Source organism: Lepidothrix coronata, unplaced genomic scaffold (genome assembly GCF_001604755.1).
Source record: "Lepidothrix coronata isolate B3197 unplaced genomic scaffold, Lepidothrix_coronata-1.0 Scaffold34, whole genome shotgun sequence".
NCBI lineage: Eukaryota > Metazoa > Chordata > Aves > Passeriformes > Pipridae > Lepidothrix > Lepidothrix coronata.
In genome coordinates, this window is record NW_016690214.1 from 206,538 (window position 1) to 233,950 (window position 27,413).

Consider the following 27,413-nt stretch of genomic DNA (forward strand, 5'->3'; position numbering starts at 1 on the left):
TTCTCTCCCCTTCTCTCGTCCCCTCCTAGGGCTGATTTCTTGCTTTCTGCACCTTCTGCCTTTGTTGTCTGAATGTGCTTCCCAGGCAAAAGCCCAGTGCATTAATGACCTTTTAATCTCCCAGCTCTCAGCCAGAGATAATTCTGGTGCAGAACAACATGGTGGTGTCTGCTGATGCTGGGAATGAGATGCCCTTCAGCTGGAGGATAAAGGAGTACCTGGATGAGATGTGGTTGGAAGCTCAATACATCCAAAACACTGAAGGTGAGAGCCTGGCTTGAGCATCTCCACCTGCCCTGTGAGCTCTGGTTTGTCACTGCTGTGCCCCTCCAGGACACTGGAGTCACCTTCAGTCCCTCTGTGCTCCTACAAGCCAGCAGAGCTCTGTGCAGGCAGCTTTTCTTTGTGCTTTTCACTATTAATCTTTCTTACCTATCTGTGCCCTTGCATTCAAAATGCTGTGGAGGTGCCAAGAGTTAATGACAAGGTGAGATTCCAGAAATACGACACTGGTGCTGGGCTGACAAGGCCTGGCCTGAGTCCCTCATTAGTGCCCTGAATGAGGGGAGTGCTGGATGCCTCAGTGATTAATTAGGTGTCAGTCTGTCTAGGATAGATGCTGTGTCAAAGCCAGCCTCCTCCCAATATCCAGCTTTTTTCTGCATTCTCGTTTTCCAGACCATGCTGAGAAGTTTGTGGATATCTTCCAGAAAACTGCCCTGGGAAAATTTATCTCTGCTCTGCCTGAGGAAGACAGGCAGATGCTCTTCCAGTGCTACATCACAGACTTTATTTTCTTGACCATCAATGTGTCCTCCCAAGTGGAGCTGCAGGTCAGTGTCTGGAATAAGAGCTGGAGCTCCTTTGGATGGAGAGAAGAGCGTGATGCTTGTGAAGGTGTCCTCCTGAATCAGTCCTGCCTCTCAGAGAAAATCCCCCTCTGAGACAGACCAACAGCAAGGGCACCCCAAAGCAGGTGCTTTGACACTGAGCGGCTGCTGAGATTGCTCAGAAAGCAGCACCCGTATAAATTGACACATTTAAGACTGTCTTTGTAAGGAACTGACTCTCTTCTCTCAGAGGATTTTGCCAGTGTTTCTGGTGCAAAACTAATTATATAAAAGCCCTTTTTTAATGTTGGTTTAACTCCTCCCCCTGCAGTGCCTGCGCTCCGCGTTCGTGTCCTGCGTGGCCGAGTGGGCGGCTGCGTCCCCCCGGGGAGAGGAGCCCGTGCCCACCCTGCCCTGGGTCCACCTGGCATACAACCAGTTCAGGAGCCGCCTGCAGAACCTCTCCAGGATCCTGGCTGTGAACCCCCGTGTGGTTGTCTACCTCATCAACCAGGAAGGATGTGGAATTCCACGCTCAGAGATGGTAGAGTCGCTGCCAGGCACTTTGAGCTGTCTTCACTGAGTTAGCTGGAGTTCAGTCTCCTTTGGATTTCAGCAGCAGCAGAGGGGGAAGCACAAGCTCAGGATTCTCAGAATTAGGAATGATCTGCTGTGTTGTTATTGCTACTGGCAGGTTTTAGAATAGTTTGCCCTGCTTTTGCGTTAGTTAAAACAGTCCTAAGGGGCCGAGCCACAGGCATGAGAATTCCAGAGCTTAACATAATCAAGTGGAATGTTATTCAGTGGACCATGTGCTCTAGCAAGGTCCATGAGCAATTCTGAGCTGCAGCTGTTGTGTTACACTTGGCCCCTGTGTCCGTGCCCAGGTTTTGGATGTGTTGGCTGCACTGGTGTGTGCTGAAGAGCTGGAGAACCAGGTGCTGACATCCCCCCCAGAGGTCTGGCTGCAGAGAGTGAGGAACCTTCAGATGCCCGTTGAATTTCTGTGTAAAGAGAAGGATGCACAGTGGGGTGGGAGTCGGTGCCATCAGCTGCTGAGGGAACTCAGGTGGGTACCACAGCTCTGCTCACAGCCCTGCTCCTCTGCCTGGCTGGTAATTAGGGCATTGGTACAGCCTGAAGCTGCTTTTCTCAGACTTTGCAAACCTTTCCAGATTCCTGCTGGGCTCAATTACATACCAAGCAGCAAGAACCACATTTTTTCCTCTCATCTCCTGTGGATTCTCCCTCTAAATCTGGCAGTAGCATCCGGTGCATTCCATCTGGGTTCAGGGGTTATTTAAAACTCTCCTCAGGTTCCTGTCAACCAGCAGTGCCTCCCCACTTCATCCCCTGGGCATAAAGGCTGTGGGAGGTGGGGAATTTTAGTGCATCTTGTCTTTTAGAAGAAAGCCTGGAGAGATACCCCAATTTCTCACAGAGCTTGTTTAGTTTATTTGACTGTATTTGACTTTATTTCTATGAAGAAAACATAGTTAATTGTGATTAGTATTTTTTAAATTACTTTCTTCCTATAGAAGTTAGAGGTGTGGGAAGGTGTGTGCAGTGGTGCTGGTCCTGCTGCAGTGCTGCCTCCAGGCCAGGCCCCTGGGTTAGGTGCTCTGTGTGTTCTGCCCTTCACAAAAATCCCTTTGGATAACAAAGGGGCAAAGTAAGAATGTCATGAGAAGTGCAGAATTGCTGTAATGGGGAGCATGAAAAGCAGTGAGATTGTTGACTGACCCGACTGCACTGCCATTCCTGCTCTCAGCTCATAATGTTCTGTTTGAAACCCTGCTCTCAGCTCATAATGTTCTGTTTGAAACCCTGCTCTCCTTCCCACAGAGACTGCTGGAACCGGGTGTTTGCCATGGCTCTGTTTGTGGAACACGTGTTGTTTGGCATCAACACTGTGATGCCAGAATTCGAGATTTTAGTGAAAAAATACACTCTGCGTCTTGCCAAGGTAAAGCTGTGATTTCACCTCTTCCCTCTTCGCTTCTGCTGATCATGGGGATTTGTGTCTCGGGTGTTAGAGCTGAGTCACTGAGCTTTGTCCTCTCCCTCTGCAGTGTTTCCAGCACGGTTCAGACATGAAGACTCACCCAACTTTTCTTGCAGTGATGACAGTGCTGTGGGAGTGTAAGGACGAGGTCAGCAGCAGGCTCTACAGGTACTGACAGGGGGACAGGCAGGGACATGGCCCATGTTGCCAGCACATTTCTGAGGGTAAGGCAGCACTTCATGTGCTGTAGTGAAAGCCAGATGAGAGCAATAACCCTGTTTGATTCTGCACCCTGGGCTGAGCAGTGAGCCAGCTGGTCTGGTGTTATCTCCTCTTGGTCTAGTTGCAGATGAACATCTTATTAAAGGCTTTTGATAAGACAACATGGAAGCAGTTGTATTCATTGTTGTTCCTGGATTACAGATACGGTCTGAAGCCGTGTCCCATCTGCCTGGGAGAGCTGAAGGATCCCATCTGCCTGCCTTGCAACCACGTGTTCTGCCACAAGTGCATCAGCACGTGGCTGGTGCCAGCACAGATGCACTGTCCATGCTGCAGAGCCGCTGTGGGGGATGTGGAGTTAACTGTCTCCAAGGAGATCAGGTATTCCACCCTCTCCAAGGGGGGAGCCTTGCAGTGGGGCAGGTGTGGTGAGGAATTTCTCCACTCTGAGGTTGTCACCATGAGCAGAATGGGGGAAGGAACTCTGCTTCTCTCCCTCTGGAACCAAACAGGTCCTGTCCATTCTGTCTGTTGTTTCAAAAGAAGGAAGAAGCTGCCTTGGCCCCTGTAAGAAAACAGTAAATTACAGAATCATAGAATGATTTGGGTTGAAGATCATCTAATTGGAAAGCTGGAAAAGTATCTCACCTTGGTGACTTTTGCCTTTATCTGCATGATTCCTCCATTAAGTGGTTCTGTATTTGAACATTCTATATTTAAGTGGTTCTGTATTTGAACACTGTCTCCTTGTTTTTACCCTTCCCCAGAGATGCCATAGCAAGGAATGCCCTGTTCCGGCAGAGGTGCAACAATTTCTTCATAGATGTTGTCACTACCATGTGCTTCAAGGACAACGAACCCCCTGACACGAAGGTGATCCAGCGGCTCCTTGATCTGCTGTTTGTTCACAGAAGCCTCCTGAAAGATTCAGGTGAGCTCCCTTCACCCTGATGCTCAGCCTCATGGAGCTGTCTGCCACCACCTTCTCTCACCTGCCAAACCTGTCTTTTCCTTCTCTCCACAGATCACCCTGCTGTCTACACAAAATTCCTGTCCCCGTTCAATGATGAGGTGGATGAAACTCCCATCATCCGCTCAGTGATGCTGAAGCTGCTCTTGAAGTACAGGTGAGCAGTGGGACAGCTGAGGGGTATTGTATCAGGGCATGGCTCAGCTCTGTTCACAACCCCATTGAGCCAATCTGATCACTGCTCTCACTTCCACGCTATTCCTTGAATTTGAATCCTTGCAGGTGAAATTCATCCCAGGCCTTTGCATTAGCAATGCAGCTTGGCTGGCTTGCATGGAGCTTGTGGTGGAGTATCTGAGCAGGCTGTGCCAAGGTTTCCCTGGCTGCTCCTGACCCAGCCCTGTGCTGAAGGGGGATGGCTGGGTGGCTGGAAGGTAGCTGGCTGACTGCTATGCTCCAGGTCAGCAAAGCAGCGCTCCTCATCCACAGAGGTTTAATCAGGACTGATCTGTCTGCTCCACAGACCTCCCCGTTCCCACAGCTCTCCCAGCCTCCCTTTGCAGGCAGGGCTCAGAAGCCACTTCTCAGGTGTGATCACCTCCTGAATCAGATGCTTAAAGCAGATCAGATGCCTTCTGCCCTGGAAATGCTCCTTGAGCATCGCTGACGATCGAAGCCTGGCTCAGGCTGTGAAGCCAGATGGCATCTGCAAAACGGGGCCTAATGGCTTTTCCATCTTCCAGCTGGATCCAGAGTGACCCCACATGTCACACAGGCATCACTGGTAGTTCTGTTGTGATTTAGGACATGAGTAGTAGCTCTCAGCATGGCAGCTGTGTGAGGGGGTGTTTCTCTCTCCCGTAGCTTCAATGAAGTGAAAGATGATGTGCAGCACTACCTGTCCCAGGTGGAGCACAACGAGCTCCTAGAGAAAAATGACAAAAAAGAGCTCTACTTACTTTTTGTCAACTGCATAGAGGTAAGAGTGCTGGGGAGGTATTAGCTGGGCCTTGAAACTGTTGCAGGAATAAAAAAAGTCAGGAATAGAAACTCCACTGCTATTTTAGGCAAGTTTCTTGTGTACAATAACTAGTTGTCCAACTAGGAGGCCCAAAAGGAAGCTGATATCAAATCATGTGGTCAGAACCTGCTCTCAGGGACTAGCTAGAGTTTCTTGTAGAAGGGTTGCTTTATAAAAATCAGCATTTGTGTTCTTCCTGAGGGACAGGTAAAGCTTGGCATCTTGGGACATGGGGTGTGTGTGGCCGGTCAGCCTGCTCGTGGCTCTTGCTTGGCTCCATGCTTAGGGAATGTGGGACAGCTGGGGCACACTGTAAAAATGGTGTTTGGTGATGTTGCAGAGGTTTAGGATAAGCACTGGAGAGGTCACAGGGAGGAGCTAATGGCAGTGGGGTGGAGGGTGCAGGGAGAGATGTGGGTTTGCTGTGCTCACTGCAGTGTGGGTGTCAGTGCTGACTGAAGTCTCTGCTGCTCATGCCACATCCTGGCCCTTCTTTAGGATTCCTTGTGTGAAAAGTCTGAGGACAGCCTTGGATATGAGCATATAAACAATCTGCTTGGAAGTGAAGGCTTTCCAGAGAACTATCTCCCAGGGAGCAACCGAGAGGCTCCTCAGGAATCATCTGTGGAATACCTGCAGGCAGTGGCCAAGGTTCGCCTGTACCTCAGCAAGGCTGCAGAACTCATCTCTGACTTGCAGCAGCACACACGTAAGCCTAATTAGTCTGCTGGAAAATGGGAATGCTGGATACAGAGCAAAGGCACCAGGGCAGGTGGGCTGGATGCAGTCAGTGCACCCGTGCTCTGCTGAACCTGCTTTGATGTGTGGCCAAGAACAAGAGCAAGTCTCTCTTCTCTTGAGGGTGTCAGTCGGTGTTTGTCCCCTGTACCATGTGTGAGAAGTGCTCTATAATTGGTAGCAAGGCTGTGGTGGTGACTCCAAAGATGTCATCACGTGGCAATTACACCTTTGGAAGGAGATTTGTTTTATCCTCCAGATTCCAACAGTGACTTTTATTTAGAGCCCACTCAATTGAACTTTAAAGCATAAATGCTGCTTCAGACACATGACTGCTGTAAGGTTTATTGTTTTATAGGAATGAGAGCTCTCTGCAGCTAAAAGGGATTAAGAGTTTATATCAAAGAGTTTATATCTTCTCTGTCAAAGAAATGAATCGCTGTCTGAAACCTGGCTGAGGAAATGCTCTAGACAACACCTGGGGAAGAGAGGGCTCTAAAGTTCTCCCGTGTAGTTACTCAGTACTAGTAAAGGGATTTGGTGCTACAGCTGGTGCAGACAGAAGTTTTAAAAGGATGTGCTTTTACCCTTTTCCTTTTTTTTTTTTCCCCTCCAGAGCAAGACCAGGCAGAGGAGAAGCAGCGTTACCTGGCAAGCGTGAGGAGGTTCTGCAGCCTCACTGGGAACGACTGGCATCGTGTGTACCTGGTCCGCAGGGTTGCCAGTCAGTATGGGATGGAGTTTGCTCAGAAGCTTGTCACAGAGCCACGGTTCACGTGGGTGTTCCCAGCAGAAATTCTGCGACAGGTAAAGAAGAAGTGTCTCCTGGAGATGGTTCTGGGCTCCTCTTCATCCTCACTTTGTGCTGCTTTGGGGTGTTTCTACTGGTGTGTGGCTCCTGGGGGACCCGCCACGGTGGGAGTGGTTGTGAAGCTGACTTGTCCCTGCTCTCTGCTGAATGGAGTCTCTCCTGGCTGTGCAGAGCCCTTGGGTGGCCGTGCCTGCTGCTGCCTCTCTGGGAAGGCTGAAATGCCCCAGTGCTGGGGAGGAAGAGGAGATTCTGCCTTCACCAGCAGCTGGCTGTTGCCCACAGTGCTCTCCATGGGTCGTTCCTTTGCAGGTCCAGAGCAGCCAGGCCAACCCCATCGACCGGTACCTGGCGTGTGGGGAGAGGTACCGGGCCCTGCGCGACGCCGTGGGACGGGCCATGGTGGAGGGCACGGCTGAGGGGCTCCTCGAGGCCGAGAAGGTACAGCCCACCCCTCACCAGGACCTGCTGGGGTTGGGATGGCCACTCTTTCAGCTCTGTGTCCCTGTGGGCAGTGTCTGTTCCCGTGCCGGTACCTGAGGGGCCTCTGCTTGCAGGTCACGGTGCCTTGTGCTGCAGACACACGTGTTTTCTTTGCTTTCTCACCTGCATGTGCAGCCACTGTAGCTGGGACAGCTCTGTTCTGTTCCCTGCCACATCATCTATTTTTCTCCAGGCTTCCAGCAGCTCCCCAGCTGTGGAATCAGTCCACCTGCTCCTGGCCATTTTCCGGGAGGTCACTGCCCTCTACGGCGCCAGGGACCCGAGCCTTCATCCCAAGCAGCAGGTAAGACCCTCCCCTTTGGAAGCTTGTGACAAACTTGCTTTGTGGAAAAGGATAAAGGAGATTTGAGTCAGAGGTGGAAGAGCTTTTGTTCCTCTGCCCCAGACATGGTGATGTCCCAGGCTGGGCAGTCTGGGAGTGTTTCAAAGCGGGGTAGCCCAGCGTGGGAAGCAGCTGACAGTCCTCTTCACTGGGCTGGGCAGTGTCGTGCTGGGTGTATTTCTTTTCAATGTGTTCTTTCAGCAAACAGCCACGATGACTCAGTTCATCCAGAACTCCCAAGTCCTGAATTCTCCAGAGCTGCAGCACTTTGCAGCTGCCCTTGTGGGGAATGCCCTGCCAGCCCTGAGCGTGGACCCCCAGAGCTCCAGCCAGCACAGGGCACTGGTTGAGGTGGCTGTTCACACCACTGCTGTGCTGCTGTGTGGGCACAGCCCCGTCCTGCAGCCCCTCAGGAACCTGGCCTTCCAGCCACACACCATGGAGGTAAAGAGATGGAACTCAGATGCAGTTCAGCATGTTTCTAGTTCTTTCCTGTGTTTGTGGGATCCTCTGTAACCTGACCTTTCTTAACATCGTGACATCAAAAGCTGTGAAATGCTGATGTGTGATTATTTCAGTGCTGTTGGGGTTAAATAGCACAACAACAAGGTCCAGCCTTAAAAAGGTACCTCTGCATCCTGAGCAGTATCAAGAAAATACTTTTGCTGGTATTTGAGTGAGCAGAGCTGGAAGCAGTGGGTGCTGTGCAGACCTGCCTGCTCCGGGGAGCACTGGCTCCTGAGTTGGGGTGGAGGGAGCTGCTGCTCCACTGCTGGCTACCTAAAGTGTAAGGAAATGGCTGGTACACACCAGGGTGCATCAAGAATCCAGTTCAGGATGTCTGGAGAGGGCACATGCAAGTCTTAACAATATAGACAGTTCTAAGAGTGGATTTTCAAAGGCAGAATTTGAAGATCTGTGTCTACGTCACCTGCCTGAACTCTGTGTTCAGATGTCTCGTGTTCCCCATTGTGAATAAAGAACCAGTGAGCAACTGCTACAGGAAAGAACTGACTTGTAGATCCATTTGTCACCTTTTTCCCTTTTTCCCCCTCAGCACTCGTTCCTGCCCACAATGCCAGAGGACATCATGGCTCAGGCGAGGGCCTGGGAAGGAGTGGCCGCTCTGCGCTGGTACAGTAAGTGCCCCTGGATGACTTTGGAAGGGATTGAAGGGTAATCCTTGGGTTTGGAATTCCAAGTGTGAGGACAAACACACTCTTCAGCATGAGTTATCCTTTGTAAATCAACATTTATAATGAAGGTTTGTGTGGGTGATGCACCAAAGTGCATCACATGTCTGTTTAGTCTTCAGTCTGCAGCTGTTTGCAGTTTTAGGGGGCACACGACCTGTCCTGTCACTTGTGGCAATGTTCACAAGTGTGAGAGAAGAGCACTGGGCCACCTTCCTGGCCAGCTTTTAGTCTCTTTCCCCACAGCAGGACCTTATTGCAGCCTGGGAGTCTGGGGCTGGGAGCATTCCTGAAGGAATGCCACTTTGGCACTCAAAGCAGAATCTTTCAGGCTTCCACTCCTTGTTTTCAAGGAGAAGCAGCGCTGAAAAATTCCTTGAGTTCCTGTGTAGGCCTGTCATTCCTTTGAGGTTTGTGACATTCAGGGCTTTTGGTTAGATCTTGAAGCATATTTCTTGCTCCAGGATGTTGGTGCCTATGAAAGGAAATAACAGGGGCTTTATAAATCTGTCTTATAACGCTGTCCTGCTTGTTTCTCTTGACAGCATGTCCCAATGGCCACCCCTGCACTGTGGGAGAGGTAAGAATTTGGGACTGGTGGGTTTTCAAGCAGACTGTTTTCAGCAATAAAGTTCTTTATTTTGTTTACTGGTTTTAATGTTCTATTGCACAGAGTTCAGTTTCTAAACTCGATATTATTAATCATTTTGTAATCTAAATCTCATAAGCTGCATTAAGGCTATTCTGCCATAAATGTAGGAAACATGAGGCAGAGGCCCCGTGCCCAGTGTATGTAGAAGGGTTTTTAATTAAGCAGTTACAGCTTGGATTTTTGTTTCATTCCCTTTTCCTGCTGGAGAGGCTCTTGCTGTGGAATTCAGTGTTCTCCTTTTCCTTTTCCCAGTGTGGCCGCCCCGTGGAAGTGGGCCGCTGTCTGGAATGCCACCTCCCCATCGGAGGGGTCCGTTACGCACCCGTGCCGGGCTTCACGGAATTCCGGTAGGTTCCTTCACCTTTTCAGTGCTAAGTGATGCAGGACCTGCCTGTCATGCCTTCCAGGCCAAAGGTACCGACCACTTCATGCTGCTCTCTGGAGTGTTAGGAAGGGATGTCCAAGCGAGAGTAATCAGCCAGCAAAACCAAACAAATCGGCTTATCTGTGTACAAAACTTACTGGAAGCCTTTGCTCCCCTGTAGCACTTCCAATTGCCAGCTTTTGTGGCATTCAAAGACCCTATGGGTCAAAAAGACATTACTGGGTATCAGAGGTGCCTTGTGTGGTTTTTGTCAGGGCAAAAAAGTACTATATATACACTTTCCTACAGGAATAATGAAGACAGAACTCAAACTGGCCACATTCTTGGAGATGTTGAGCACAGAAGAACACTGGGAGTGTCTGACCGGGGCATGTCCCCCGTTGTCTTTGTCCTGATCCGCTCGCTCACACACCTGTCAATGCTACTGGGAGCCACAAAAGACCCTCAGGTATCTTCCAGAAACAGTCCCAGGTGGCCACACAGAACGTAGTGAGACCTTTGTACGCTGCTGGTCCTTTTTCATCACACTGCCAAGTAACCAGAGCAGTCTGTCCAGGTGCAAGACCCAAATTCCCTTCCCTCCTTGCCTGGGGATGATTTTGGCTCCTTCTTGCACTTCTGTGGAGGTTTATACACCCACAGCTGCCTTTAGTGGCTCCAGTGACAGGAATCCCACGGGGTGGAGTCTGGCAGGACTGAGCTCTGGGTGCCTTGTGCTTCCCTGGGTGTTATTGGCTGTGCTCAGCTCTTGCCTTTTGTTGCTCTTCAGTCCTTGGGAAGAATCATCAAGCCACGGGTGCGCGACGCCGTGAGCTTCCTGCAGGAGCACGTCCAGGAGGACTTGGAACAGCTGACAAAAATTTTGGGGAAGAGCGTGGATGAGACTATCAACACCCTTCATCTTGTGCTCGGCAGCCTCCTCCAGGACCCCCCTCAGCGCCCAGGCCAGTGTAAGAAAACCCACCTGCCATATCCCAGCTGTGTTTGAAGGGCCGCAGTGACGCAGTCTCTTGGCTGATAAACCACTTCCAACAGCAGTAGCTGAGCTGATGAGGAAGATCCCGAATTTGAAGCTTGTTTCTTACTGTAGGGAGTGAAGAATTTTTGGCCGTTTGCTTCTTTCAGTCGGGTACCTGGGGTTTGCAAGGTTTGGTGCGGTCGATACTTCTGAAAATGAATTATTGACTAAATAACGTCATGACAGATTGGCAGAGCCTCCAGCTCCCGAGCGGGGGGGGATGTTCCCAGCACAGCAGCTCGTGCTGTGTGCAATCTATATTCTGTGCTGCCCTCTAAATGACTCCCAAGGAGATCTTTGGTAGAAGAGGGCTGGCAGAGGGTGATTCTGGGAGAATCTGGGGTGCAAGTTGACGTGTCACTGTGTCATGGAGGGATTTATATGTAATGGCCATATTTTGTGTGTGACAGCACCAGTCAGTATTCCAAGCTTCAGTCCGTCATCGATCATGGTCTGACCTTGGACAAGCTGTTTAACCTTTCTGGGTGAATGACTTGTACAAGTGTCCCCATCATTCACGTGTGTGCTGGTTTGGGTGTCACTCTCCAGATACTCATTTAGCTTCTAGGACCACTGCAACTGCTCTTGCTCCTCATGCTGACCTGCAAGGATGTCCCATCAGGAATGTCAGTGAGAGAACCTGTGCTCTCTTTTCACTGACCTGTTGCAGCTGTAAGAGATGAAATATTCCTGTTGCAGGGCCAGTGCGGTTTGATCCTGTTCTCTCTACCAAGGAGAAGAGAAACAAATGGGAAGAAATTGTTGCAAACACAATTATTGTTCCTGAATTGAAGGTGAGAAATTTGCTGGACAAAATGTCAGTAGCTGAGCAGTTCAAAATGCATTTATGTGGAAATCTGGCTTGCTGTAATACCTCTGCTACACTTTTCACCCAGCTGTTCCTAAAGCCAACCTGTCCATGACACAGCTGCAGGTTAAGGATCAGCCAACTTTATTCTACCTGTGGAAATGAGAGTCTGAGATTGGAGTTGTGCTGGGTTGATTTTGTACAGCTGGAAAAGCAGAAATGGCTTAACTCAGTTGAAAACATTTGTCCAATGATTTTTATTTTTTTTTTAAATGCAGGATTTGGATAAAAATCTTCTGAAGTTAAACCAACAGATACAAGAGGATGAGAGAATTTCTTCCAATCCCATAGTGAAAATAGTGTATGGTGACCCAGCTGCATTCCTGTCCCAGCTGCCAAAGAACAGCCACATACATCACTCCAAGATGTGGAGCTGCAGGAAGAGGATTTCAGTGGAGAACCTGGGCCATGTTGTCCAGCAAAAGAATGCCAAGGACACTGTCCCTCTCCTTTGGAAGTTCCTGCAGAAGGTGGGGGTAACAGAGGGATGAGAGCCTGGAATGTTCAGAGAGCACAGAGCCAAGGACTGCTTGGGGTGGGAAGGGACCCTGGAGCTCCAGCCCCTGCCTGGGCAGGGTCACCCAGAGCCAGTTGCCCAGGACTAAACCATGTTTGGATTATCCAGTGGCTTTATTCTCACCACTTGCTATAATCTTGAGAATGCACTTGGAAATATTGTTGTCTTTTAAACATTTAAAAAGCAATTCCATAAAAGTATCCCAAACTGGTTTGTCCAAGCACAGCCTTACCCACACAGGCTCCCTTTCCTCTTCCAGGAAACTGAACTGAGGCTGGTGAAATTCCTGCCAGAGATTCTGGCTCTGCAGAGGGACTTGGTGAGGCGATTCCAGAACACTGCTGAGATCAAACGCTGCTCCATCAGGGAATTCCTCAGAGAACCCCTCTCAGGTGAGAAGACTCTGCCAAAACTGTAATTACTGAAATAGAAAGTGCTGGATTGTCCAGTTGAAAACTGAAGGTGAAAACTTCTCTTGAACTTGCAATCTTAAGACCTCATATTTCTTTTTAATTCCCATCCAAATGAACTGGAGACCTTAACCCTGGAGTTATGGTTGGAAAGGTCACCAGGTGATTTTAAAGGGAATTAAGTCCAAGAGATTTTTCACAAGGGATGGGAGCTCTGCTCAGACACAGGCAAGAGAAATCCCTCAGTGCATCAATGGGATGTTCACTTTCTAAGCTCAGCCCCAGAGCAGGGCCTACCTAAAGGGTGGAACAGATGTCCTTTCCTTCCTTTCCTGAACAGACTCCTTCAATTGTATTTAAGTACAATTACTGATGTTTTTAAGTACTTGTGGAAAAGTACTGAAGTACATAATGTTATGCAGAATCAGACCAAGGATCAATCCAGCCTGGGCCAGTAGTAGATAATAATACAAAAATATGAACAAACAGAGCAAATGATTCCATTTGATACCATTAGAAAAGTGTTTAATGTCTGTTTAGTCTCTCGAGCAGTTTGAGCACTTGCCTAGAGTTCAGTGGTGTGCTTTGAAAATTCCTGCATTACAGAGTTTCACGGTGTTGCCAGGTGTTTCATGGAGTTGTCTTTCTGTTGTTCCTCAGATGTGATGAGGGACCTGTTACAGAGGAGAGTGAATGTGTTTCTGTCTGTCTGGAACAAACTGAGAAGCTCTCTGGACACCAATGGTGAGCACCTTCTTTCCCAGTGCTGCTCCTCTTTCACAGTTCAGGTTCCTCCTGTCAGTGATGCTGAGACATATCCTCAAAAATGAGCTTGGCCATTAAATTTTAAGATCATCCAGGCACAAGTGGGAGAATTTGTTTCCCTCCTGTAGTATTCTCATTTGAACTTGTGTGCTTCAGTGCTGATCCCTAATGCAGAGAGCACAGCTTTTCTCAGGCTCTACGTTCTCCTGCCGTGGGTCAGCTCAGGAGAGGCTTGCTCAGCCTGGGCTGCCTCTGGGCCGCCTTAAACAGTCTTCTCTTTATTTCAGGAGAAATTAAGCTCCCTAAAGGCTACTGTGATGCTGACCTGACCTTGGACAGCAAGCTCGAGGTCCTTCTGCCCCGGCGGCAGGGGCTGGGCCTCTGCTCCACCGCCCTGGCCAGTTACCTCATCGGTCTGCACAACGACTTCATCCACTCGGTGAACAAACACATCAAGGAAGATGACAGGTGTGTTGCTGTTCCATTTTTTGGGCTCTGTTTTATTTTCTGCTCCCACACAGGTAGCTTTCCTGCTGCAGGAAGGCTCCTCTCTCTGATGGAGGCCGTTTGCTCCCCTGCAGGTACGTGATCAGCCCGTCGGAAGTGGCTGACCTGCATCTCATCAGTTACGAGGTGGAGAGAGACCTGATTCCTCTGATCCTGTCCAACTGCCAGTACAGCATGGAAAAGGGAGGGGAGACGTTGCAGGACTTTGATCTGGAGAAGATCCAGCAGCAAGTCATCAGCAAGTTCCTGCAGGGGAAGCCGCTCATCGCGCTGACGGTGGGACGGGGCAGGGGCTGTGCTGCCTGGCTGGGGGGGCCCTGCAGTGGGTGCTGCTGCCAGGCATGCACTGTGCAGGGTGGGCAGTGTCTCCAGAGCTTCACAGCCGTGTGTTTCTCTCCTCTGACAGGGAATCCCTACCCTCGTGTGCAGACATGACCGGAACTATGAGCAGCTGTTTACTGATGTCAGGAATAAGCTGGAGCAGGTGGGTTTCTGCACTGGAGGAAACAGGGCAAACATGAGACCCCTGACTTCCCAAGAACTCTTGGCTTTTCTGTCCCTTACCTTGTCCATCTGAAGGCTTGCCCACTGATCTCTCAGCATGCCTTGAATATGTACAGTCTGGACTTGTGTTGTCAGTCTGGATTTACAAAGGAAAGGGAGACAGTTCAGCATTTCAGTGTCCTACATCTGAGGTTCTGTCCTTTTCCATGAGTTTAGCAACTTGAGCAGCGATAAGGAATGGCTCTAAACTAATATTAGCTCTGACTTCCTGTTTTTCAGAGTGCTCTGCCCAGTTCTGCAATGAACATGATCAGTGGGGAGCTGCAATCCTACAGTGATGTCTGTGATGCTCTGTCCCTCACTGAAATCACCCTGGGCTTCCTGGCCATGGCTGGGGAGAATGCTGAGATGCCACTGACTGACTACATTGAACAAGTTCTGCAGATGGGGGACCAGACAAACCCTCATGTTCTGCAGGTGAGTCCTGAGGGCACAGCTCTGATTCCTACAGGGTAAAATCTGCACTGATTTATGCTAAATCCAGCCAGTGTGACCTTCAAGCCCAACAAAAGTTTAGCTTGACAGGGTGATCGAATTCCCTCCCTACCACATTCAACAGTGAGGGGGAAGCAATTTTCACTCCCCCTGCAACCACTGTTTGCAAGGTGGGAGCACCTGACAGCTTGTGATGCTCAGCAGGTTCCTGCAACCCTCCAGAAAGGTCAGGTGCAGGAGGTGCAGAAGGTCAGGCTCCTCTGCAGATCCAGGCTCTGACAGCATGGGAAGGAGAAGGATCAATGGAGTGTCAGCAGAATTATTGCAATGCTAAAACTGAGCAAAGGGAGAACTTCAGATCTGAGTCAGATCCTGGTGACACTGGCCTGGTGCTGAGCAGGGCTGAAACCATCCCTTTGCTTCTCTAAACTGGTGATGGGGAAGGTTTTATCTCCTAATGGGTGTGAAGAGAGGCCAGTGCAAAGGCACTGTGCTGTGACCAGTGCATGTGACAGCCCTATCACCTTCCCACTCCTTTCATGGTACCAAACAGATGGATTACTGAAGGCAAAACGGGGAAGGGGGAGAGAGAGAGAGGCCTGTTGCAGGCAGGCTATAACCAGGTTAAAGGGCTGGATGAACTCCCTGCTGCTGAGCTGTGACCTGCCTGGGTAGAGCAGGCTGGGGACAGGCTCCCAAAGCCATCCCTTACATCCATGTCTGTGTTTTTGTTGCAGGCCCTCAGACGATGCCACCTCAAACACAGCATAGCCCTGTGGCAGCTCCTCTCCACCCGCAAATCCGAGCAGCTGCTGCGCCTCAGAAGGGTATGACACCCCCAGAACTCTGTCTGACCAGCTCCTCCTCTGCTCTCAAGGAGCCTGCTCAAATGTGTCTGTCTGGTTGTCTTTTTCCCTCACTGTGTTTTTAGGATCCTTTTGCAGACGTCAGTCGAGACTACAAAGCTGAGCTCAGTCCAGAGATTGCCAAGCTCCTCCACACCTTCCTCGTCCACTCGAGGCTGGAAACCTTCCTGCAGGAGCTCCATGAAATGATTGTGTTGAAGCTGAGACGTGCCCAAGCTGTGGATGAATTCAGACCCAAGTGGAGGTAGGAGTTACGCAGCCCAAACCCACCACTGTTGTTAACTGAGGCTTCTCTGCCTCTGAGAATGCACATGGTGGGAACAGTTCCCTTGGCAAATGCCTGTCCTGTGGGGACACAGCACAACCAGCAACATTAGAAATATCCAGCTTAGTCCTGAGACACACTGCCCATTTTGGGCATGTGTGACTTCCTTTTCCATGAGCTGTTTTGGGAACACTGCTGGAATACACCAGGAGCTGCTGCTCAGGAGCACAAGCACTTCTGCAGGCACTTGGATAGAATCATTATAGAATCACAGGCTCATTAAGGTTGGAAAAGACCTCCAAGATCATCAAGCCCAACCTTCCAGGAGGAGCCCACTCAGCTCTCACAGGCACACCTCAGCCCCAACAGCTCAGTTCTGCCCTGCACCCTGCCCTTGCTGGGTCCTGCAGCCTCTCTGTAAATCCAACAGGCTGTTTAACCCTCCTCACTACAAACACACCTGTTAAGCTGTGTGTATTTAGTATTTTGGGTGGTGGGAATACATGAATATTACATGGCACTTGTGCTTTGCTGTAGCTGTTAATGCTACTTCTGCTCTGTTTTCCAGCCTGAAGGAATCGCTCCTGCCTTACCTTGATGCCAAAGACTCTGAATTAGCTACAGAGCTGCAAGAGACATTCCCAGATGAGATTCTTCTCTCTCATGCAATTGCTACCTGGAAAGCAGCTGCTCGTTTCAAGCGAGAGCGCAGGGAAAGTTAGGAACAGGCCACTGCCAGGAATGTTGGTGCCACAACACCCAGGGGTGGCGATTCAGGAATGGTGGGGGGTTTGTTTTGGGTTTGTTGATTTGCTTTTTGGGTTTGGGGTTGTTGTTTTTTACTAACTTCAGTAGCAAACACGTGATGTGGAGCTGCTTCTGTGCAGCAGGAGGATGAAACAGAACCAGCAGCTGCGTGTGAGTCATGGACAACCACAACCCCAGACCCACCTGAGGAAGATGAAGTATTTTTTTATGAACCACTGTGCCCTGGTGCTGGGAAAAGGGATTTATTTTTTCAGTCTGCATTTCTCCTGACACTGGGTTGTCAGCAGGATGCAGAACCAGCTCCTTCTCCCAGCTCCCCCTTCCTGCCCAGGTACCTGCTGCTACCCCCTCCTCACTCTGCACCACAGCGGGGCTGGACTGTGAAGGAGAAATGGAACCATGAAGGAAGTGGCTGCTTCACTGCCTTAACCCGGCAGCCCCCGCCTGCCGCTGCCTTGTCCCAGGGCCGGGCCCCGCTGCCCCTCCCCAATAAAGCTTGTTTAGTTCCTTCTTTGGCTCCTTCCCCGTCTCGTTCTGCCCTGTGGTCCACAGGGACTGGGATGCCACAAGTGGATCATCAGCTCACCCTGGGCTGATCCCCCAGTGTGGGCAGAGGGCAGGGGCGGTTCTGCCCCTCAGGTGAGACCCCCCTGCAGAGCTGCTCCAGCCCTGGGAACAGCACAGGAGGGACAGGGAGCTGCTGGAGCCAGTCCAGAGGAGGCACCAGGATGCTCAGAGGGATGGAGCAGCTCTGCTGGGAGGAAAGGCTGGGAGAGCTGGGATTGTGCAGCCTGGAGAAGAGAAGCTTTGGGGTGACCTGATTGTGGCCTTGCAGGACCTGAAGGGAGACTACAGGAAAGATGGAGAGACTATTTCCAAGGGCCTGGAGTGGCAGGACAAGGGGGAATGGCTTCAGACTGCCAGAGGGCAGGGTTAGATGGGATATGGGGAAGGTGGGGAAGCCCTGGCACAGGTTGCCCAGAGGAGCTGTGGCTGCCCTTGGATCCCTGGAAGTGTCCAAGGTAAGGTTGGATGGGGCTTGGAGCAACCTGGGCCGGTGGAAGGTGTCCCTGCCCATGGCAGGGGGTGGAACGAGATGAGGTTTCAGTTCCCTCCCACCCCAACCCACTCCACGGTTCCAGGGTCCCGTGACACGGTTGCGCCGCGCCCGGAACGGCCGCGCTCGGCCCCGCGTTCCGGGGGACAGCGGCGGGGAGGGACGGGCGGCCCCGGGCCCGCCATGGCCGCCCCGCCCGAGCGGCGCTGCTGGGAACGGTACCGGGGGGACGGGAGGGACGGCCCCGGGCTGCACCGAGCACGGCCACCCTCGGGGAGAGCCCCCGCTGCTCTGCCCCCGGGCGGGGTCTGCGGGCTCCCCGGGGGACCGCTGGCGGGGACGGGGAGTCCCGGGGAAGGGACCCCCCCTCTCAGTGCGGCCCCGGGGGTCTCTGCAGGGAGCAGGCCCGGCTGAAGGCCGGCGTGGTGGAGCAGGACACCGAGGAGTGGCAGAAAGACCCGAATTTCACCGGGCTGGAGAGAGTGGGAGGTGTGGATTTATCCTACATCAAAGGAGACGACACCAGCGCCTGCGCCTCCCTGGTCGTGCTCAGCTACCCGGCCCTCCAGGTAACACGGGTGAACCCCTCACTCCAGGGCTCTGTCCAGGTGTGCCGGGACACGAGGGGTTTATAGGAGTTCATAGGAAGATTTCACAAAGGCCGTTCCCTGCCGGGGCTGCCCCGCAGGGCATCGCTCAGGTATCCCGTGTGACAGCCTTGAGCTGAAGGAGGGCAGGGTTAGATGGGATATTGGGAAGAAATTCCACCCTGGGAGGGTGGGGAGGCCCTGGCCCAGGTTTCCCAGAGAAGTTGTGGCTGCCCCATCCCTGGAAGTGTCCAAGGCCAGGTTGGACGGGGCTTGGAGCAACCTGGGCTAGTGGAAGGTGTCCCTGCCCATGGCAGGGGGTGGGACTGGATGAGTTTTAAGGTCCCTTCCAACTCAAACTATTCCATGGTTCTGTGATTCTGGGTTTGTTCAGCAAATCCTCCAATTGTGTGTTCACAAAAAAGATAGAGGAAAAAATACATGTAAGGATTTAGACATAGATTTAGGAAGATGTGATGCAAACAGCTGCTGATCACGAGAGGTTTGTAGGATGGCTGGGAACTCACAAGGTGTCCAGAGACTGGCTTAGTGTCCGCTCAGGGGGTCTGGTACCTCACAAGCCGTGATGAGATGCAGCCCTTGTCACGTACAACACACCAACTGCTTTGGGTGTGTGTTGGAAATAATGTGTCAGCCACTTCCCAGAAGGAGCCAAAAGGGGCTGATGTCCCTCAGTGCCTGTGGACAGGGGGAAGTGTTTGTAGCACTCCAGTGCAGAGTCTCGTGTGTGAGTTCCTGCTGGGAACCAGCTGATAATATGGGATGGGACTTAGAAAAGTCTTTCCAAATCCACCATGGATCCCACATCCCACAGTCATTTTACTTGAAATAATAAAATTTTTTGGTCTCTTTCCCAGCTTTCAAAATGATGTAAAAATTATCTTTCACTATAAAAGCTCTAACAAGCAGAGGAATAAAGTTTGATGTTGCTGCTGGGATTTTTATGAGCTGAATTTCAGGTCCTGCTGTGATTCCTGCCTTGCCCTGCCTTACGGGGTTTATTTTGGCCTGTGCCTGCCCAGCCCCCTTTGGTGCTGCCCTGGCAGGGTGAGGTTCCTGCTGGCTCTCAGGAGCTGCCCTGGTTGTGTTCAAGGACTCACTCCCAGGCAGGGCACGGTGTGTCCAGCCCTCTCCTGCCGTCAGTCCCTTCCCAGTGACACACTGACACAGCCCCGAGCCCTTGGCTCTGTGGGAGAGATCCAGCAGCAGGGATCAGAGGAGGGGACACGAGCCAGAGGAGGAGCCCCTGGCACTCACAGGTCACTGTCTCCCCCTGCTCCAGGTGCTGTAGGAGGATTTTGTCTCTGTCTCCCCCTGCTCCAGGTGCTGTACGAGGATTGCCGGATGGTGGCCGTCACTGCCCCCTACGTGGCCGGATTCCTGGCCTTCCGAGAGGTCCCTTTCCTGGTGGAAGCTGTTCAGAGACTTCAGCAGGAGGAGCCCAAGCTCAGACCTCAGGTGTGCTGTGTTTCCTTGTCCCAAGCTGAGGTGTCCTGTGGGCACAGAGTCCTGCTGAAAGGTGTTCTCCCTCTGGAGACTGCACTGGGTGCTCTCCACGGGTGTGTTGGAGCATCCGTTGTCCCTTCCTTAGGGAGCAGGGATGTGGGGCCAAGAGCAGCCAGGCCTCCTGTGGCAGCAGGAGCCCTGCTGTGTGTGCAGGACACTGGTACCACTGAGAGCTCACACTGCTGGTTTGGAGTCAGGCACAGGCAGCACCCCAGGAAGAGCCTTACAGAGAGAATTAAAGAACTGAGAGAGACTTCTCCTTCCTCCCAGAGCCAACATCACTGATTGCTCCTTGGAGTGCTCAGGAAGTAACATTTCTGCTTTGGCTTTTTCAGGTGCTTCTGGTAGATGGGAATGGGCTGCTCCATCACAGAGGTAGGCTGTTCCTGGATGGTCCTGCTGTCCTGGTCCTTCTGCTGCCGGTTGGAATTCCAGTTCCCTGGTGTCCTGGGGGTACAGTGGCTCGTTGTTGGCAGGATTTGGTGTGGCCTGTCACCTCGGAGTCCTGACGGATCTGCCGTGCATTGGGGTGGCCAAGAACCTCCTGCAGGTGGATGGCTTGGCCAGGGATGAGCTGCACAGGGAGCAGGTTAGGCCAGGCTTGGAATTTATTTCTGCTGTTTAATATCCCAAGGGATCTGGCACAGCCACATACAAATACATCCTAACAACCTGACCTGGTGTGTGTTTATCCCTAGATTCGTTCTCTGCAGAGGTCAGGAGATACATTCCCATTGACAGGCACTTCAGGGAGAGTCCTGGGCATGGTAAGCTGTGGGAAGTTCCCTGGACACTTGACCATGAGGATGTTGTTTCCATAGTGGGGCTGTCTCAGTGATCCCAGTTCAGGAAGGCAGGTGTGAACAAGGACCAGTAACACTTCCAGCCCCTTCCTGAGAGCTCAGATGTTCATAGAGAGTTGCCAGTTCAGGTGTTGGGTACAATCACGTCTGTGCCTGTGGCACCTGAGGTGCTTTGGCACCCCTGCGTGTGCACTCCAATCAGGGAGAGGTGCCAATTCCCTGGCAGTTCACCAGGATGCAATATGGGAGCATCTGACTCAGAGGAGAACAGGAACAGGCAGATGTTAGAGACTTCCTGTGTCTGGTGTCAGTCTGCACTGGCACATGTCCCTGCATCCCAGAGGAGTGTGAGGCGTTTGGGGAAGGGCCACAGGGGTCCAGAGGGACAAACAGTCCCTGTGAGGAGACACTGGGGTGGAGAAGAGCTTCAGGAAGGCTGGGAATTGCAGACGCAGAGCCACCACCCCACCCTCTGAGGGCGACTGCCTGGCTCATAATTCACCTGCCCCTCTGTGTGTTCTGAGGGAGCCTGTTGGGTGCTTGATCTCTCGTTTCTGAACGCCCAGGTGCTGCGGAGCTACAACAACAGCTCGAAGCCCCTGTACATCTCCGTGGGGCACAGGGTGAGCCTGGACACAGCCGTGCGCCTCGTCAGGTCCTGCTGCAGGTACCGCGTCCCGGAGCCCATCCGGCAGGTACGGCCCCGGGGCTGGGGGGAGGCAGGCCTGGAGCAGGGCAGCAGGGAGCAGGGGGGCTGTGTTTGCCAGCCTGTGGTGTGTTGCAGAGCCTTCTCTGCTGCTGACACCCTTCTGCTGGGCTGTTCTCCCGGCCCATGGTCACGTTCCCGTGGCCGTGCTTGTCCTCCTGACGCAGTGCCCGGCAGCCCTCCCAGCCCTGACTGATTTCCTGGTTCCTCTCTGCAGCCAGCTCCCGTGGTGCTGCTGTTAATCCACAGGAGCCGGGAATGCAGCTTTCCTGGGCACTTGGAGCCCAGCACAACCCGCAGTGCTGCTCCTCTGGGCTTTTTTCCCCGCTGCCGCACTCCGGACGGAGCCGCGGGCCCAGCCAGCAGGGGACAGCACTGGATCACTGTCACCGAGCCACAGCTGCCACCAGGGCTCAGCCTTGGCTGATTAAATCCTAGCAGAGCTTCAGGAAAGGCTCTGGAGAAGCATAAAGACTCCAGGACTTCTGGCCTGGCAAGTGCTTCCCTTCTCCTGGGGTCAGTGCTGTCGGTGGCTCCACAACCCAGATCCACAAAGGCCTGCTCAGGTCTCCCTGTTCCTAATGCTGCCCTGGTACAGCCCACTGGCATTGCTGCTGTGCTGGTTGGGTGTTGGGGGTCTGCCCACCTGTGCAGCCCCCCCAGAGCAGTGCCCTGCTGAGGGCTCTGTGCCAGAGCTGCTCACGGGCACCGTGGTGTTCTCTGGGCACTGAGTCTCTACTCAGAAACCAGAGGCAAATCTTACACCTTGGAGCAAAGCAAGCCTCGAGGTGTCCGTAGCAGAGCTGGAGTTTCTCATCTCATCCCCAGTACCTGCCAGACAGGAGGAGGCTGGGGGAGCTCCTTATGTAATCTCCAGCCAGGGACAGATGCCTCTGCAGAGCTCCGAGCCAGCTCTGCAGCTCGGCGTGTTCAAAGGGAAGGGAAAAGCAGTCCCTTTGGAAACAAAAAGGTGTCTTGGAGCTTTTCATCACCCTCATTTCACTTCCAGCTATCTCCAGGATTTGCTAATGTTCGGAGAATCTTCCAGTTCTCTGTGACCTTTTTCTTAGAGTGATGGAGTGAATTATTGTCGCTTTTCCTACAGAGAGATGAAAAATCCAAAGGGAGTGTGTTTACTGTAGAGGGATGGCAGGAGATAGGGACACTTAAACCTTTCCATGGGACTTGTCCCTGCTGCAGTTCCTCTGTGTGGTGACTGTCGCAGATCTTGGCACAGGGCAGACCTGGAAGCCTCAGCTCTTGAGCACCTGAAGCTGGAGTTAGGAAGTAGAAGGCTGTGGAGAATCCTGCCATGGATGGCTGACTTGGCCAGGACAAGCTTGCAGACCTGATGGGTAATGTGCTCATGGCTTTCCCAGTGTTGTGAAAGACCTGTGGATCATCAGCTCCTGGTTTGTAAGTTCTGGCAGCCCTGGAAGTAAAATGCTATGTGAGAGCTCAGCTGCCCACGCCTCCTGAGGCTGTGGTGGTGGTTTGTGTGAGGGCAGCATGTGCAGTGCTGTGCAACTGCTGTGGGAACTCAGATCTGCTTTCCCAGAGGCAGGGCTGGCCAGTCTATGTAGGGGATGTGGTGCTTCCTGGGAATGCAGTGCTATCCAGGCAGGAATCAGAACAGCTCGATTTGCATTCAGCCCACAGTGTGGTCATGCTGCCAAGGAACTGGCTGTGGTGCAGGTGAGCAAAGTGATCTCTCAGAGAGACCAGAGGGAATTCATTGTCACCTACAATCATATTTACATCCTACTTAGTCCTTACTCCACATGCCAGTGCCAGGCCCATCTGGGAGAAATGTGCTTGCATGGGGTGATCTCTGCCCAGCCAGCTTGTGAGGTTCTGCACAGAGCTGCACAGGTCATTCAGAGCTCCCAGGCAGGAATTGGGGTAGGCAGGAACTGTCATCCCAGAAAAGTAAGCACAGCACTCAATGTGAGTGGCCCTGAACAGTACCAAGCCCTGCAGAGACCTGCCCTTGCCTCCTCCTGGCAGGGGCCAGAATCCCCCTCCAGTGCTCATCCACCCTCCAGGTCTGGAGTCCCAGGATCCCTGTGCACAGCAGGGAGACAGAAGCTGTTCACTCTCTCCAGCTGACAGGGATTGCACTGGGACCCTGCTCTGCTCTCTGGTGCAGGTTCCTGGTTAGCTGCTCACCAAACACCCGCTCACTTGGTGATCCTTCAGCTCCTGCTGGCCTCGTGCCCAGCTAGTTCCTGCTGGCTCAGGAAGGGGCTGATGGGACAGCCTGGTGTTGCTCCAGCCCACCAGGAAGGACAGAAGGAGGCCTGCAGGTCACTTCCTGTGAAATAGTAAACACGTGCCCTCAGGAGAAGTGAGAGACAAGCCATGAGCCCTCTCCTCTGAGAGTGGGTGTCAGTCTCTGGAATCCTGAGACTCCAGCTCCCTTTGGGTGTACCCCCTGCAATCTTGCAGTGTGCACAGGGATCACCACTGCCCCTCAGAAAACAGACATAGCAACAATTCCAAAGCCAGCACTATCCCCTCTGAAAATAGCCCAAATCTGTGAGGATTATTACAGGGCAGTGATCCATCTTATTGATTAGCCCGTGGTTAATCACCAGGATAAGCTGACTCCAGCACTGCACTGGGAGCGAGCACTGGCTGGGAACTGCCACCTAATCAAGCATCAGCTGATGTTCTCAGCAGAACGTGGCTGGGGTTTTTCTTCCCTAGAAAAATAGTTGGTAGCTGTGCCTCCTGCTCCTTGGTGTCCCCGTAGGGACTATCGAGCAGCCTCCTTCCCTGGTTATAAAATATATCACGTAATCGCTTATCCTGAAGAGTGATCAAAGTTATTTGTCAGTTCAGTTATGAAACTGTCCAATTATAGAGAGAAGGGAAAAAAAATCTCCCAAACAAACCACCCCTTATGTAACTCTCTCTCATTCTCAGCTGGCAGGATGGCTCTGCAGTTGTGGAGCAGGTTCCAGCAGCAGCAGGAACAGCCTCCACCCAGGGCTCTGGGGCTGAGGGGTGTGGGGGCTGCTTGGGGTGCAGGAGAGGCTCCTCAGGGGCAGCACAGTGGTGAGAGCAGCAAATGCTTCAAGGACAGCCACCAGGGATGTGTTAACCCACTTTCTGAGCATCATCACTGCATGCTGTGAAGCTTTTCCAGCTGGGAAGGTCACATCCTGCTTTTTAAGTGGAGAGAAACACTCTGCCTTTAAGGTGGGGTACAGCAGCTGCTCTGAAATGTCACAATGTGTTTGGGAAAGAAGTTTCTGAAAAAGAAAAAAACTTTGAGGGACTGTAAAAATCAACTGCTGGTTCTCAAAGTTATCCAAGAGCCTGGGATGTGCTTGTCATGGCATTGGAGAGTCTTCTGCTCAGGGGGACAAGAACACCCAGTGAATGTCAAGCAGTGCTTTCTTACAGCTCTTGGGATGTTGTCAGTGCTGTCCTTGCCCCAGGCTGTCCTGCCTTGCTGGAACACAACCATCCAGTGTTCCTGGGCACACTGGGAGGCTCCAGCCGGGCTGGTCAGACCATTCCCGCCCGTTTTCCTCCTTGGTTCCAGGCTGACATCAGATCGAGGGAGTACATTCGGAAGCAGCTGTGTGCACCACTGGAGGTCAGACCTGCCAGGCCAGAGAGGTGGGTGTGTGGGCAGCCCAGCAGGTGCCTTTCCAAAGGGGATCTGCTCGTGGAATGAGCTGCAGTAATGGCATTAAAGGGCCAGGAGGGGTAACAAGGTGAGCTCAAGTGACATGTGCTGCCTGCAGAAAGGGTGTTTTCTGATCAGTGTGGCCATGCTGCTTCACACGTTTCTCCCTCACAGCACTGTGTCCTGAGCTGGGCAAGGTCAGTGGGGATTTGGTCTTTTTTTGGCACCGGTGATCAGCAAAGCACTAACGCCTACAGGTGTGACATGAGGGTGGACAGAAATACCTTCAGGGAGCTGGTTTTGGCCTCTGGATCTCAGGGGAGGGTCAGACTCCCCCACTCTTGCATAACATGGGCCAGTGGGTGCTCAGTTTATTGGTGTAAACCCATGGCAAGCCCTCTGAGGTGCAGGAGCTCCTCGAGGTGTGGCCATCCTGCCTCTCTTTCAAAGTTCACAGGAGTGTTGTTGGGTTCCCTCAGACCCACAGCAGGACCAGGCTGGACAGGTACTTGATGGCCATGACCTCAGAGCTGCTCAGGGCTGAGCCACGTGTGTCAGGGCTCCAGGGTCCTGAGGGACCAGAAGGAGTGAAGGGGGCTGGTGGTGGCAGTGGGGGGTTAACACTGGGTGAGGCAGCTCTTACGGATTCCTTGGGACCCCTGGGTGGTGCAGCTCTCCTGCCCTGTTCAGCTCCTCGACTCTTGAAGTCGTGCAACAGGAGCAGAAGGAGGGGCTCTCTCTGCTGTGGTGGCAGTTCACAGCATGGCCTGGCCCTGTGAGTGCCAGCCTGGGTGTCTCCTGGTTGTGCCAGGGTTCATCTTTAACTCCTGCCTGCCAGGGCAGTGCTGGAGCTCACCTGGGCTGCTCTGGAGGTTGTGCACCAGAACCCCCAAACTCATTCCACTGGTGATCCTGTATCTCACACCTTGTGTCTGAGCCCCTTTTTCACCAAGTGACTGTTGTTTGGTCTTGTTGGTTTCTACTTTTTTTTGTCTGTGACCCTTGTTCTTTTTCCCAGCAGCAAAAAGGAGGCTGAACTGGAGGATGAATCTGATGCCTGAAGAACCTGCAGGGCTCCTCTTCGCTGGATCCTCTCCCTCAAGCCTGCATTCTGTCGAGTGCAGGGGCCTGGTGCCATCCTGGGGGGCAGAGCCATGCCAGGCCGTGTCCCTTGGGACAGTGCATGTCCTGGTGGACTGGACTGGCAGAGCAGCTTCTGCTCAAGGATAGTCCTTGCAGCAGTTTCTCGGGGTTTGGTTTTGAGCATTGTTAAAATCTTTGTGTAAGCAAAGGCTCACGTGTAAGTTTGCAGCAACTCACTGGAGTCCTTGAGCAGCTGCAGGAGGTGATTTACAAGGAGCTGTTGAGGCATTTAACCTCCAGAGCTGGCCTGTGGCTCCCACCACACCTCTGTGGCACAGAGAGGGGAACAGCTTCCCCCCATCCCTGCAGCCTGTACTCTCCCATTCCCTTTGCACATCTCTGGGAAGCAGAAGCCCCGTTCCAGCTCTGGCTGGCCCTGGCAGATGGGCAGGGGACGCCTGTTCAGGTGTTTGTGTGACTCCAGCGGGGAGGGCACAGAGCCAAGACTTGGCCAAGGGGTTTGGAAGAGGTTTGGGGCTCTGAGCTCCAGGACCTGAGAAGCTTCTGCCTGTTTGGTGTTGTGGGAGCTGCCGTGGGGCCGTGGTGGTGACAGGGGTGACAGTGTCTGTGCCAGAGCCCCACAGTGCTGCCCAGCTCTTCCTGGGGGAAGGATCATCTCAGGGGAAAGGAGAATTTCCCATCAAGGGTGGTCTCTCCTGATACATCAGTCAGGGTGGCCAGATCCCAGGCTGGAGTTTTTGCCCTGTGGGTGGACTGGGAGCTCTGGTGCCAAGCTGGAAGAAGCTCCCTGTGCCTGTACCTTGGCCCAGCAGCAGCTCAGCTGTTTGTGGAGCTTCTGTGCCCGAATCAATCCTCGACCCTCGTCCAGTCTGCAGGGCCAGAGCTTCTCCTCCCGAGGTTGGAGTCCTGGCTGAGTTTGAGAGGTGGTTCCTGACTGTTCCCAAAGAGCAGCAGGAGCAGAACACGAGCTATGGGAGTCCTTGACATGGCTGTGTGAGATTCCAGCCTAAAGAGGAAGAAGGATGCTTTCCTGGGACTGGGGAAGGGTGCTCAGGTCAGGGCTGTTTAACCTCAATTTTGCATAAATTTCTTGTACAACATTTGTTGTTCTTTTCTCAATCTTGGAGCTGCTCTGGGGGGGGAGGACAAAATCCAGCCCGTTCTGCCTGTCTGGTGGGTTGGGGTCTGGGCTGGTTCCTTCTGCACTTCCTCCTGAAACCTGGGTGGGAAAAGGGAGGAAGCAAAAAACCTTGCACCCCCAGGGCCCATCTGGGGAGCTTTGGGGGCCCATCTGAGCAAGTGGTGAAGGGAGGGACAGGTACTGGCAGGGCACTGCCCAAAAAACCCTCACTGATG

General features: G+C 52.6%; 2 protein-coding genes across 4 annotated transcripts in view; both read left to right on the plus strand.

Moving 5' to 3' along the window:
* The window catches only part of RNF213 (ring finger protein 213), a 49,078-nt gene extending 31,952 nt beyond the window's left edge, over positions 1 to 17,126 (plus strand). Inside the window, exons 37-67 of the mRNA XM_017812107.1 lie at positions 125 to 264; positions 679 to 833; positions 1,162 to 1,374; positions 1,718 to 1,899; positions 2,676 to 2,796; positions 2,903 to 3,003; positions 3,259 to 3,438; positions 3,825 to 3,988; positions 4,082 to 4,184; positions 4,892 to 5,006; positions 5,547 to 5,757; positions 6,403 to 6,593; positions 6,907 to 7,035; positions 7,271 to 7,381; positions 7,622 to 7,864; positions 8,478 to 8,559; positions 9,159 to 9,193; positions 9,518 to 9,612; positions 9,939 to 10,098; positions 10,420 to 10,600; positions 11,368 to 11,462; positions 11,755 to 12,006; positions 12,313 to 12,445; positions 13,124 to 13,207; positions 13,516 to 13,696; positions 13,810 to 14,011; positions 14,142 to 14,219; positions 14,519 to 14,716; positions 15,472 to 15,561; positions 15,666 to 15,844; positions 16,434 to 17,126. Of these exons, the coding sequence (XP_017667596.1) occupies positions 125 to 264; positions 679 to 833; positions 1,162 to 1,374; positions 1,718 to 1,899; positions 2,676 to 2,796; positions 2,903 to 3,003; positions 3,259 to 3,438; positions 3,825 to 3,988; positions 4,082 to 4,184; positions 4,892 to 5,006; positions 5,547 to 5,757; positions 6,403 to 6,593; positions 6,907 to 7,035; positions 7,271 to 7,381; positions 7,622 to 7,864; positions 8,478 to 8,559; positions 9,159 to 9,193; positions 9,518 to 9,612; positions 9,939 to 10,098; positions 10,420 to 10,600; positions 11,368 to 11,462; positions 11,755 to 12,006; positions 12,313 to 12,445; positions 13,124 to 13,207; positions 13,516 to 13,696; positions 13,810 to 14,011; positions 14,142 to 14,219; positions 14,519 to 14,716; positions 15,472 to 15,561; positions 15,666 to 15,844; positions 16,434 to 16,587 (4,558 nt within the window). The 3' untranslated portion in view covers positions 16,588 to 17,126. The remainder of the gene's footprint in view (positions 1 to 124; positions 265 to 678; positions 834 to 1,161; positions 1,375 to 1,717; positions 1,900 to 2,675; positions 2,797 to 2,902; positions 3,004 to 3,258; positions 3,439 to 3,824; positions 3,989 to 4,081; positions 4,185 to 4,891; positions 5,007 to 5,546; positions 5,758 to 6,402; positions 6,594 to 6,906; positions 7,036 to 7,270; positions 7,382 to 7,621; positions 7,865 to 8,477; positions 8,560 to 9,158; positions 9,194 to 9,517; positions 9,613 to 9,938; positions 10,099 to 10,419; positions 10,601 to 11,367; positions 11,463 to 11,754; positions 12,007 to 12,312; positions 12,446 to 13,123; positions 13,208 to 13,515; positions 13,697 to 13,809; positions 14,012 to 14,141; positions 14,220 to 14,518; positions 14,717 to 15,471; positions 15,562 to 15,665; positions 15,845 to 16,433) is intronic.
* Positions 17,127 to 17,835: 709 nt separating this feature from the next.
* On the plus strand, positions 17,836 to 27,157 carry ENDOV (endonuclease V). 3 transcript variants are annotated; one of them, XM_017812134.1, is made up of 9 exons: positions 17,836 to 17,908; positions 18,088 to 18,259; positions 19,622 to 19,756; positions 20,140 to 20,179; positions 20,281 to 20,393; positions 20,503 to 20,571; positions 21,132 to 21,302; positions 24,867 to 24,943; positions 25,972 to 27,157. In XM_017812134.1, exons 1-9 carry the CDS (start codon positions 17,874 to 17,876, stop codon positions 26,012 to 26,014), a joined length of 855 nt encoding a protein of 284 aa, XP_017667623.1. In that variant the 5' UTR covers positions 17,836 to 17,873; the 3' UTR covers positions 26,015 to 27,157. The 3 variants fall into 3 exon arrangements, with proteins under 3 accessions (XP_017667623.1, XP_017667624.1, XP_017667625.1); XM_017812135.1 differs by having other exon boundaries at positions 25,975 to 27,157; XM_017812136.1 differs by having other exon boundaries at positions 21,174 to 21,302.
* Positions 27,158 to 27,413: the final 256 nt, after the last annotated feature.

Bases quoted from the DNA above. Each gene is read 5' to 3' on its own strand.
- ENDOV (XM_017812134.1), top strand. From the start codon at position 17,874: ATGGCCGCCCCGCCCGAGCGGCGCTGCTGGGAACG. The intron at 20,180-20,280 runs GTAGGCTGTTCC...CGTTGTTGGCAG, and splicing joins TGGGCTGCTCCATCACAGAG to GATTTGGTGTGGCCTGTCAC. The intron at 24,944-25,971 runs GTGGGTGTGTGG...TCTTTTTCCCAG, and splicing joins AGACCTGCCAGGCCAGAGAG to CAGCAAAAAGGAGGCTGAAC.